Raw genomic sequence first — 12,183 nt, forward strand, 5'->3', positions numbered from 1 at the left:
GCCTCAAGGCGTACGAGGCGCACGCCTTGGGGCATTTGCGCTTTATGCTTGCGCCTCAAGGCACAAAGGCCCTCGCCTTGAGGCGAGGCGCGCTTTTTGCGCCTTGAGGCGTGCTTTTAATAACACTGGTGTACGCACAACAAGAATATTGTAATATTGTTATCAGTATCATGTTGAAGATACTTTTACATGGTATCAGAGCTTGGTTGAAGGAGGTGTGTGCTTTTATTTATTTTTCGATTGCCTCGAAAAACATGCCTTCAAGCTATTGGCATTTGAAGTGGATAACCTTCTTCGGGCAATATTTTGAGAGTCTCTTTTGTTAAGGAAGGTGTGAAAGTTTCTTGAGGTACGTATTTTTTTTTTATTTCTATCTTCTCTAATGGGCGAAAAAGACTCATTTCTCTCTTGGCTTCAAATTGCATGGCTCAAACTATCATGTTTGGGCCGGGAACATGGAAGCTCAAATAAAAGGTAAGAGTCTTTGGGGATACGTTCTTGGTTCTATACTGGAACCCAAACCAAGGATTACTTTGGTAGAGAAAGGCGAAATCAAAATTCTCGAAGGAGAAGAGAGGAACAAAGCTCTTGAGGAATACTCCAAGAAACATGAAGAATGGGAAATGAAAATTTTCAAGATTCTTTCTTGAATGTTTTCATCGGTTGAAACAAAGATAAATGCCAACATTATTAAATTCAAGAAAGCATCGGAAGCTTGGCATTATCTAGAAAAAATGTACACGTCAAGAGACTTGTCACACAATTATTATCTCCAAAAAAGGGCTTTGACCATTCAACAAAATGAGATGTTCATAAGGGAATACTTTGCGGAATTGTCCTCCATATGGGATGAACTCGCAATGTTTGAGCCTAAGTGGAGTGGAGAAGCTATTGAGCTTAGATACAAACAATTGGAAGAGGACCATTTTTTTAATTTTTTTAATGGCCTTAGACCCGAGTTCGAGCAAATTTGGTCATCTATCCTTTCTTCCTTCGTTTCCCCCTCTCTTGAAGATGTCATTACAAAGCTAAGTGGGGAGGAAACTCGTATACACTTTAGCAAAAACAATTCAAGTGTTCTTGCTACTTCAAGTAATGAAGAAAATGAAGGCGCTAATGTCGTATCAAGACCGAGGAGCAATTTGAAAACTTATAAGCCTCCTCATTTCAAGAATCAAAATTCAATTGGTCAAGGTGTAAAGAAGGACTATAGCAAGCTTACATGTTATTTTTGTAAAGAACCGGGGCACATTAAACCTATATGCCCAAAATGGAAGAAAATACTTGTTATGACCATGACATCTCAACAAGAGGAACGACCATCATCATCAAATGGATCTCCTTCTCTTCATCAAATTGTAGAAGCTTTGCAACCTCTTCTCAAGGGAGGAACTTCCGGAGCCGCTATGTCTACGTCTTCGCCTTCCGGTAATATATCTTGGCTTTTAGATTCCGGCGCATCTTTTTACATGACTCCAAGTGTTTGCTCCCTTTTCGAATTTTCTAAAAATCCTCCTCCATCTTTTGTCTCAACAGCGGATGGAACACCTATTGAAATTAAAGGAATAGGAAATTTTGAAAAACAAGATTTTTTTATCCCTAAAATTCATCTTATACCAAAATTAAATTTAAATTTACTTTTGATCTCTCAACTCTCGGATCATGGTTGCGATGTAAAATTCACTTCTGATAAATGTTTGATTCAGGATCGCCAGTCCGGGAGATTGATTGGGGAAGGCTCTAGGAGAGGCAAACTCTACTACGTTGACTTTCTTCAAGTTCCCAAGAATCAATTTTGTAATGTTGTTCAAAACAAAGATATTCATGTATGGCATAAAAGACTGGGACATCCCAACATTGTTAAAATCTCTTATTTGCCTTTTATTAAACATCTTTGTAAAAGAGATTTTGTTTGTAATGATTGTATTCTTGAAAAAATGAAAAGTCTATCTTTTCTCAAAGATCCATGTTTTCAACAAAGCCCTTTGAAATTGTTCATTCCGATGTATGGGACACGCTCCTGTGATATCTAAAGGAGGATTCTCGTATTATGATATTTTCGTGGATGATTACACTAGGTTTTGTTGAATATACTTTCTTAAACATAAACATGAAGTTTTTTCAATGTTTAAAACGTTTCATATGATGATTTTAAATCAATTTAATGAAAGTTTAAAAATTCTTAGGTCTGACTCTGGTGAATACCTTTCAAATGAATTCAAGAGTTACCTTGAAAGTTATGGTATTATCCATCAGAAATCTTGCCCGAAAACCCCACAACAAAATGGGTTAGCCGAACGGAAGCATAGGCATATTATTGAAACAACTAGAACTTTGCTCATTTCGCAAAACATTCCAAAGAAACTATGGGCTGAAGCCGCCCTTACCTCGGTATATCTTATAAACAGACTTCTATCGAAGAATTTAAGTAAAATTTCTCTTTTTGAAAAATTGTATGAAAAAGAACCTGATTACAGCAGGTTAAGGGTGTTTGGATGTAAGTGCTTTGTCCTTACAGATAAAAATGATAAGCTTTCCCGAAGGCCATTCTGTGTGCCTTTCTTGGTTATTCTGAAACCCATAAGGGTTTTCGATGTTATGATATTAAAAATGACAAACTTTATGTTTCCAGAAATGTGAGTTTTTTGGAAAATCTTAGTGGTTTTGAAAGTCCAGAATTACATAATGAAAATGTTGATTATTCTTTTTTGTTTGAACTATTAGCCAAAGATGATAATTCTAGTGATGATGAGTCAAATCAGAATGACTCAAGTGATATTGATATTGAGGAAATCATTTCTCCGCTTTACTCCTCTCACCAATCTATTGATGAAGGGCCATCTAGAGATCCTATCACCTATACTCATAGAGATATGAGCACTTTTAGAAGTTCTCTTGAAAGATATGATGATAGTCAGACTATTCCTCAAGGTGAGAAAATTCTTTGTAGAACCGAAAGACACAGAAAAGCTCCCTCTAGGTTCATATCATATGATTCTTTTTCACCTAGATATAGAGCATGTCTTAGTGTCATTCATGCCTACGTAGAACCTAGAAACTTTGTGAAAGCTAGTAAAAGTCCTGAATGGATAGTTGCGATGGAAAGTGAACTCGAAGCTCTGAAAAAAGCTAAGACATGGGAATTTCAAGTTCTTCCTAAGGGTAAGAAAACAATAAGGTGTAAATGGGTTTTTAAAGTTAAAACTAAGAGCGATGAATCTCTTGAAAGATATAAGGCTCGATTGGTTGCCAAGAGTTATAATCAAGAGTATGGAATTGACTATGAAGAAACTTTTGCGCTTGTGGCCCAAATGGTCATTGTTCGATGTCTCATCACTGTTGCAGCAATTAACAATTGGAATATCTATCAAATGGATGTTAAAAATGTCTTCCTGAATGGTGATTTGAATAAGGAAGTTTATATGGATGCTCCACCTGGAATGGAGACTCTCAAAGAAAAAGTGTTTCATCTTAGGAAAGCGCTTTATGGCCTAAAACAAGCCCCTAAGGCTTCGTATGATAGGTTTAACTCAGTAATGTTGGAAAATGATTTTTCTTCTTGTTTTACTGACACTGCTTTGTTTGTTAAAAAATTCAAGGAAGGAATGTAATTTTGATGTTGTATGAGGATGATATAATCATCACCGGAAGTGATTCTAATGGTGTTCCTTTTTTGGATCCTACTCCCTACAGACAGCTTGCAGGATCATTGATGTATCTGAGTATTACCAGACCAGATATCTCTCATACAGTGCATACTGCAAGTCAGTTTCAGCATGCACCAACATTCGTCCATATGAGTGTTGTCTTACGAGTCGTAAGATACATTAAGGGTACTCTAAACAAGGGAGTTTTTTTATCATCTTCGTCTGATTTAAAGTTAATTGCTTATACTGACTCTGATTGGGGAGGTGACCCAAATAACCGTCACTCCACCACTGGTTTTTGTGTGTTTTTAGGAGATTCGCTAATTTCATGGAGATACAAGAAGCAGCAAAAAGTGTCTCTATCATCAACTGAAGCCGAATATCGTGCCATGAAAATTGTATGGATTCATCAGTTGCTGGAAGATATGGGGATCACAATCGAAGGACCTACCAAGCTATGCTGTGACAACAAAAGTGCAATTTATATTGCTAAGAATCACACTTTTCATGAGCGGACTAAACATATAGAGATGGATTGTCACTATGTTCGTGAGGCGTACCTCAAAGGAGTCATTGATCTTTCATATGTTACGTCAGAATATCAGTTGGAGGATTTCTTCACCAAAGCTTTGTATGCTCCGCGCTTCAACTTCCTTCTTAGCAAACTCTCGGTCATACTGCCCTAAGTTTGAGGGGGGGTGTTAAATTATGTAATCTAATCATGCAATGTAATATATATATTTTATATATATAAGGTAATACATATACATATATTAATATACATGTATATGTATCTACTTATTATATATATAAAATATATATATTTCTAATTGTTTAGCCATAGGGGTAGTTTAGTCTTTTTACAACATATTCTTTTTAGAATATGTTTTTGTAATTTCCTCTTATTCTTTTCTTTTTTATTTTTATTTTTTATTTTTTTTTTTTGTAAAAGGTGGAAAGCACCTTGGAGGGGCCCACCATCTAGTCGTTGGGCCCCTTCCAACGGTAACATTTGTGACCGTTGAAAGGGGCTCCAATGGCTAGAGGTAGAGCCTCTCCAAGGACTCCACCTCCTCTATTTAAAGGGGCTCTCCCCTTGTGTATTTTTTATGCTTTTGGGATTATATCCCAAGCACCTTTTCAATCTTATGACTCTTGGGTACGCTTTTGTGCATTTGTGAGTTTGTGTTGTGCTTTTTGTGCACAAGTGTTTCAAGTGTTCTTATTGTGCGTATGTGTACGCATTTGTTTTCAAGAATATTGTAATATTGTTATCAGTATCTTGTTGAAGATACTTTTACAGTTTGTTGGGGTGAGTTGTATATATCTCATTTTATGTCAGTTTAGATTGTCAACTTATGGTTTGGCTCTAACAAACAGTTGTTTGATCTCTAGATCTGAGTGTGTTGTATCACTCATTTGTTTTTTCACCACTGTGCTTATTATGAATGTTTATAATTCTGTTTATCTGTGATGGCTATCTATTTTTTAAACCATGGTGTTTCGAAAGATTATTAAAATTGATATTCTTATTAGTGGCATTAGTGTGTTTTCATTACAAACTTTCTTACCTTAGGTGTCTTCTCATTTTTATGCCTCTTATCTAAGTGTCATTATATGTAGACAAAAGATGTTTATTCACACCTTTGTGTGTGTTTTTAACTCATTAGTGTCATTGTGATTATACTCTTGATCTAGTCGTTGATACACTTGTTTTTAGTGTCATCATAAGTAGACAAGATATGTTTATTCACACATTCGTGTGTGATTTTAGCCCATTAGTGGCATTATGATTATTCTTATTTTAGTCGTTGATACACTTGTTTTGAGTATCATTATATGTAGACAAGAGATATTTATACCATGGTTGTCAGTCGAGGAAGTGGGAAGCGATACGGGAGCGAGACACTTTCAAAATTTTGACCTAAGAAGCAAGGGGGAAGCGAAAAAAGAGGGAAAAAATATATAAAAAATGAAAAAAGGGGAGAAGCGAGGGGGAAGTGTGCTTCCCATAAAAGGGAAATGTTTCCCTGCGCGTTTCGGAAGCGCGACGTTTTGCGCTTCCGAAACGTGCTTCGGAGAAGCGCGCTTCCCCATATACCTAGGCACTTCCGGTAACTCTAGTTTATACACACCTTCATGTGTGTCTTCATCCCTTTAGTGGCATTATGTTTATGTTCTTGTTCTAGTCGTTGATACACTTGATTTTTGAGGATTGGAGGTCTAGTGAGGTGATTGGTTGTGATGATCAAACTAGTGTTAAGATTTGCGAAATTCATTAATTATGATGTATGAGATTTTTAAATCTCTTTATATTTTTCTAAACTCATTTGCTATTGCATAAATGATTATTAAAATATTTTTATGCATTTTGTGTTATATATGCTTTAGTTGCATGATTTATTCCATGATGAATTGTCTTGCATGTTCTGCATAAGTTAATTATTGCTTTCTCAAGCATTTGTTATACAAAAATCCTATAATTTTTTATTGTATTCTTGTAAGCCCATAAGAGGCATTCTCTTGTTCATATTCATGTTTTTGTTCTTGTTATTGTTTGACTAGCACTTCTCTAAACATTTCATTAGTAAAATTACATATTGTGTTGTGTGTGCCCATAGTGGATATTACGGGCATTTGCTATGCTCTTGAAATTGTTGACACTTTGTATTATCTTTTGGTGAATTAATGCTTTTTAGCACTCAATATAGTGTTGTTGATGCTTGGATTCTCCTCTTGTACTTGTGTTGATCCTCATTGCATTCACTTTTGTATTTCCGCTGATATTGCTTTTTAAGCATTTGAAGGATATATTATTTTTTAAGTGATCCTGTTTAGTTATATTACTTCTAAAATGAAATTGAATTATGCCTATTTGGCATTTCTCAAATCTTTGTTGAGTGATTGAAATTATTTGTCTTCCGTTGTGTAAAAATGTTTTGTATTTAAACCCTTTTGTGAAGTTATTTCTTCATGGTATTAATGATTGTTTGAAAAATCCATATTTCATATCTTTTATTCATTAATGTGATAAATATATGTGTATTGACTTTAAATAATGCTTGCTTTCATGAATGTTTAAAGTTATTAATATTTTATAAACTTATCTATGAGATATTTTATGCATGTATCTCTTTTTTTTTATATCATGCATTAAGAACTATGATTTCTCAAAATTAATGATTTTTTAAATAATTTTTTGAAAAATGGTAAATTGTCTTATTAAATATTTCCTATATATTATACTTTTGGTGTGTTTGGCCATTCTCTCTCCATAATATATAATTAATAATCTTTTTTAAATCTTATTATAATATATATGTGTATAGTTGAGATGTTTTGTAAGCTCTATTTTCAGGTTCTCAAGCTTTGATGATATTGGAAATCCTAAAGACCGGTTTAGAGCATATGTTTGAACATCAAGAGCACCCTTTAAGGAAGCAATGAATGAAAGTATTTTTAGCTTGTATTTGCAAACTTACAGTGAGTCACTAAGAGTTTGAGGGGAGTGTTAAGATTAATGTATCATTTTTATATGTGTATATATATTGTTTAATTGTATATATACATACATATTATGTGTATATATATAATATATAATATATATTGTAAAATATATATATATAATATATATGTTGGGAGCCAAGTCAAACTAGCTTTGACTTGCTTCCAACGGCTAGAATTCTAGTCATTGGGAGTTCTTTCATTCTTTATGAGAGATGACTCCTCTCTTCAATGCTTCTTTACTCCTCTCTATTATTTTTTACTATTCTTCCTCTCTTTCTTCTCTATAAAATGGGATGTATGTGTACGTGTAAGTGTTGAGAGAGTGATGGGTAGTATTAGGCATGTGTGTTGTTTTTTAGTGTATACGTAGTGAGGTTTGAATGTAATTTTCTTTTTGTATTTTTAATGTCCATTATGAATAGAGTTATTCATTCACCAATGTAATTTTATTTTTGTATTTTTAATGTCCATTATGAATAGAATTATTCATTCACATTTTCATGTGTCGTTTTAGCTCTTAAGTTTGTGTCCAAATGTATAATATTTTGATACTTGGAGTTCATCATGGAGGCATTGGAATCTGTACCATTTCGTGACACTACTATATCCTAAAAATACTACAAAAAAAGTAAAAGAACCAAAGGTAACAGAAAGCAAGGAATGGATATGCAAGAGAACACACCCTTTTCTGTTTTCTTTCTTTTCTGTCAGATAACTTTTGAAGCCCATACCAACCACAGGGCATAAAGTTTCATAGCAAGATATTTTTGACATAGATAATGAATAATGCCAATCAATAACATCCATGCAAACCGAACCAGTAGAACTCTACTATATATGCAACCATCTGCAGGCCATATACACAATCCAGTATGGTGGAAATTTCAACTAAATCAACCAAGAAAGAGAAAAGATTAAAAAAATTAAATATGATAACTTATCCTTAGCAAGACATGGATAACTAACTTCAAATTTTGCATTGCAACCAAGAATCATACACAGAATTCAATCTCTGACCTGCATTTGCCACATCAGGGAAGGAACCCTCACTCTGAAAGAAAAACAGAGAACCATCATAAGCCAACTTGTACTTAATGCATAAATTACACGGCATATATGAAGAAATACCTTGAAAATCATAGTGCACTTAATTTCCATTTAATGCTGAAGGAGATCCAATCATAATATATAGTGAAAACATATGCCTAGAATTAAGAACATATGAAGCACTGAGGAAAAGCATTCTTGGAAGTCATGATCTGAAAAGCATGACCATTTCACATCCTATATTTAAGTCCCGATAAAATTCACAGCCAACAGCATTTTAGAAGTCAAGATCTGAAAAGATATGGTCATTTCACATCCTTTATTTAACACGAAAATTCACAACCAACATTCAATGTGTCACATGAGACAATTAGGAATTGTTCCACAGATTCCTCCGATCAATGAGATTGGCAACTTCAACCAGGTTTCCACTCCATGGATTGATATGATAGTCATTGATGCAATAGAATCCCAGCAAGAATGTCTTTTCCTTTCGCTCTCAGGAACAAGAAAGGAGAATATTTATCATTGGAAACTTATTAACCAGTTAACCTCGACATCCTAGAATGTGAAACTGATGTTAGTTATAACCTGACAACATCAACCACTTGGAAACGTTCTACTGCACAAGTTATCAATTGTACACCACCAAAGAAAAATGGGCATCAGGTTTCCAAGTCCATGTTATTCCTGATCATCACCTGAATACATTGACAAACTGTCTTTAGGAATTCTTTTAGAAAGTAAATTCAAACAGCTAGGCAAGCTAACATTATAAAGAGAAATGTTTCTCTTATAGTAATAAGCATTCCTAGAAGCCAGATATCATGTGTTTGATATTACCAAACAGACCAAATTCCATTACCAATATTCATCTTTGCCATGACCCAAAACTAGCAAAAGAGTGCACATGTAAATAGGAGCACTAAACATACGGGGATGGATATGTTTTTAAAGTTAGTCTAAACGGCTAAGGTGTGCTTCTTTGACCAGCATTAATCCCACCAGCTTACCTTGTCACATGATCAACTCCAGCATTCGATGTCTGATCAAAATAGTTCCTTTCACTTCTGCCCTGAGTTTCACAGTGTTATTAATACTTTCCCACTTTTTATATTTTGTTCTAAAAGAATTAAACTTTTTGTTATTTTATTTTTTAATTGTATTTAATATAACTTCAAAACTCTCATGGCTACCATGAGTAACCTTACATTCACCTTAAATTTCAATTTTAAAACAATATCTGGTTAAACAACATCCCCCCTAATATGAGTAGTTAAGCACATTAGTGATTAGCTTACTCAGTTTCTTTTGAAAAATCTGCTTCTAGCGTTCACTGATAGTGCTTTTTTTAGCAGTTTATCTAATGTGATCATGTGGACATTTTTGTTAGATCTGCTCTTTCTGTGTTATGTGAGGATGAACTGGAATCAAAATATATTAAAAGTGTTGAAAGATTGTACAATAACTTTTCAAATATTAATAGAATCATAACAACTAAGGCTATGGAAGACTATAAGTACCCTGGAGTTTCAGTGTATGACTGAGGATATGGTAAACCAAGTGTACCCTGAAGTTATGTTAAAGTATAAAAGCACATGCCTGCAATCCTCGTGCATCCATATGTTTGGCTTCTAATATGTTCTGTACGGAGCTAGTAGCAGCTGTATCAGACGTCGTTGCTACACTCTGAGCATTTTCCACCTCATGCTTCTTTCGCTCAAGTGAACTAAAATAGTCAACCAACAAATTGGGATGTGGAGGACCAACAGCTGCAGACGCATCAAGTCCAAAAATATCTTCCAAACAGTCTCTAACAACTTCAAGGCCCTCAATATCAACTCCTGGAGATGGCTCAACTGTTTTAACAAGAACAGTGTACATCAAAACAAGTGGCAGAAACTACAGCATGAATGTTATAAAATTTAAAAAAAAAAAAAAATAGAAGAGCGCAAGCATTAATCGGTGAATAAAATATTAGTTGTACTATGGGAAATGTCCAAACAACAGAAGATGCAGTAGAAAAGACTTCCTGTGGATCCCCAACCAGAACTTCATGTTAACTAGATAAAATTCTCATGGTCCAGGACCAAAGGCTTTGACAACTAGAGAAGCAAAATAGCAAGCAGTGGTAAGTTCTGAGGCAACAAATGGGTTATGCACTTATGCCAACCTGATCTACCAAGCAGGCCACTCCTCCTTAGGGCTTCAGTGATGAGATATTGATGCAACAAGGCATCTTGGTTCATTAAGATAAGGCATGCCTAGCACATCTCAGTCACAATTGGTTGCTCCAGAAAGGATCAACTCCAAGCCATTCCATGCCTTTTCTGGACTAGTATTTTGAAGGGTACTCTTTGACATGGCCTCAAACGTACCCAGCCTGTCTGACCGTAGCACCCTCAACATTGGCAAGATGACCACATTTGAGTGTGGCACTATAAAATGACAACCCATCCTTTTAGAGCTTTCTTGAAGCACAACCATTTAGATGCACCAGCTATTAAGTTACTTCAAGAGCACAAGGAACCCATTTTGTGATTCGGACCAATATCGTGTCCTAAAGTGAAAAATGGGCTTTCTCCGATATTGTTTAAAAGACATAGCCAACGATATTTTCAGTAAATAAAAGTAGTAAGAGATGGGAATAATCCTTTCTATGTATTATCATATTGGTTTTGTTATATTATATCATGCAATGACACGCAAACTATTCAACCTAGAACGTCATGCAATGACATCCTATTGTGCTGACAATGCCACACTATACATTATTGATTTGGAGGATATCACATTTCAGCCAACATTGACGCGCACTTCATCCACAAAATCAGATCTCTTTTATGATGTACATGCAGTTACAGACAACAGAAACATGTTTTTTAACCACTAGATGATTCCATCTCTTGTTCTTTTTCCAGAAAAGAACTTTTCCTTGTCCTAATCTTAAACCTTGTCCACGCTATTCCTTAAGAGTTGAATCAATTATAAGTACCTTCAAGTGCAGGTCATCCTATCCATCAATCAGATTTTCTCTCAAACTTGCTGCCACTGTTGTTTCTCCTTCAATGCCTATTTCAAGGAGAAGAGAATAAAAAGTCCCAATATTTTTCACCTCATTAGGTACGGAAGAGGAAAGTTACTTGTTATAAGAGTTATAACGCAAGGTTTTTTTCTCAGTTTATTTTGTTCAAACATTTCCTAAAATATATGTCAAAATCTCTCTTATTTATATTATGCTCATTTCAGTCAATGTATTATTTATTTCTTAGTTCTTTCTAAGCTTTCCATAAGAAAATTGGATTCCACCAACTTTTTCCTATATAAATGACATAATTTATTATTTGAAATGAAAATTTCATGGATCACCTTCAATGCTCAGAAAAACAATCCTCATGATTACCTACGTTAAAAAAAATCTTGTTAAAATTGAAGTTTTAGGGCATCACCTCAAGTCTCTTTGCCTTGAGGTGAGGGCATATAGTGCAAAACCCTTTGAGGCGTGGGCTGCCTGTGCTATGAGGTGCATGCCTCACCTCATAGTGTACATGCTTAATAAAAGTGCACACCTTATATTGTGCTCCTATTTGACTAAAAAACAAAAAAAGACTTTTCATAACATAAAGAATAAGAGGCCCAATGGTCAAAGCTTCCTCTCATCTTCTCCGATCAAGCAGACCCCACCACTATTAAATAATATAATATCATATATAATTTTTTTTCTTTTTAGTTTAGTTATGTAGTTTAGTTGAGTTTAGTTAGAATAGGTTTTATTCTTTTGTTTTTTTTTTAACTTTTTAGACCTTTTGCCTTTTTGACTAAAGTCAAAAAGTAAAGGAGCTAGAGAGTCATTGGACTCCCTCCTCACCTCCTCTTAAGTGTATTATAAATATGGGGCCTTGCCCCCTTGTAAGATATAATGTTTAGTGGGTGTTTTCCCATCCAATAAAATTGTGGCATACCCTTTTTCGGGTATTCTGTA

At 34.7% G+C, this 12,183-nt stretch overlaps 1 protein-coding gene across 2 annotated transcripts in view; it reads right to left on the reverse strand.

Annotated features, from left to right (window-relative positions):
* Positions 1 to 12,183, reverse strand: part of TPR8 (Tetratricopeptide repeat (TPR)-like superfamily protein) — a 60,558-nt gene that overhangs the window by 31,914 nt on the left and 16,461 nt on the right. The window contains exons 2-3 of one of the 2 annotated variants that reach the window (XM_089997180.1): positions 9,804 to 10,060; positions 8,172 to 8,205 (exon numbers count right to left, since the gene is read on the reverse strand). In XM_089997180.1, the coding sequence (XP_089853306.1) occupies positions 8,172 to 8,205; positions 9,804 to 10,060 (291 nt within the window). Of the gene's footprint in view, positions 1 to 8,171; positions 8,206 to 8,282; positions 8,330 to 9,803; positions 10,061 to 12,183 lie in introns of those variants that run through there. The other variant, XM_089997174.1, reaches the window with a different exon arrangement.

Source organism: Nuphar pumila, chromosome 1, assembly GCF_984573655.1.
Source record: "Nuphar pumila chromosome 1, dmNupPumi1.hap1.1, whole genome shotgun sequence".
Taxonomy (NCBI): domain Eukaryota; kingdom Viridiplantae; phylum Streptophyta; class Magnoliopsida; order Nymphaeales; family Nymphaeaceae; genus Nuphar; species Nuphar pumila.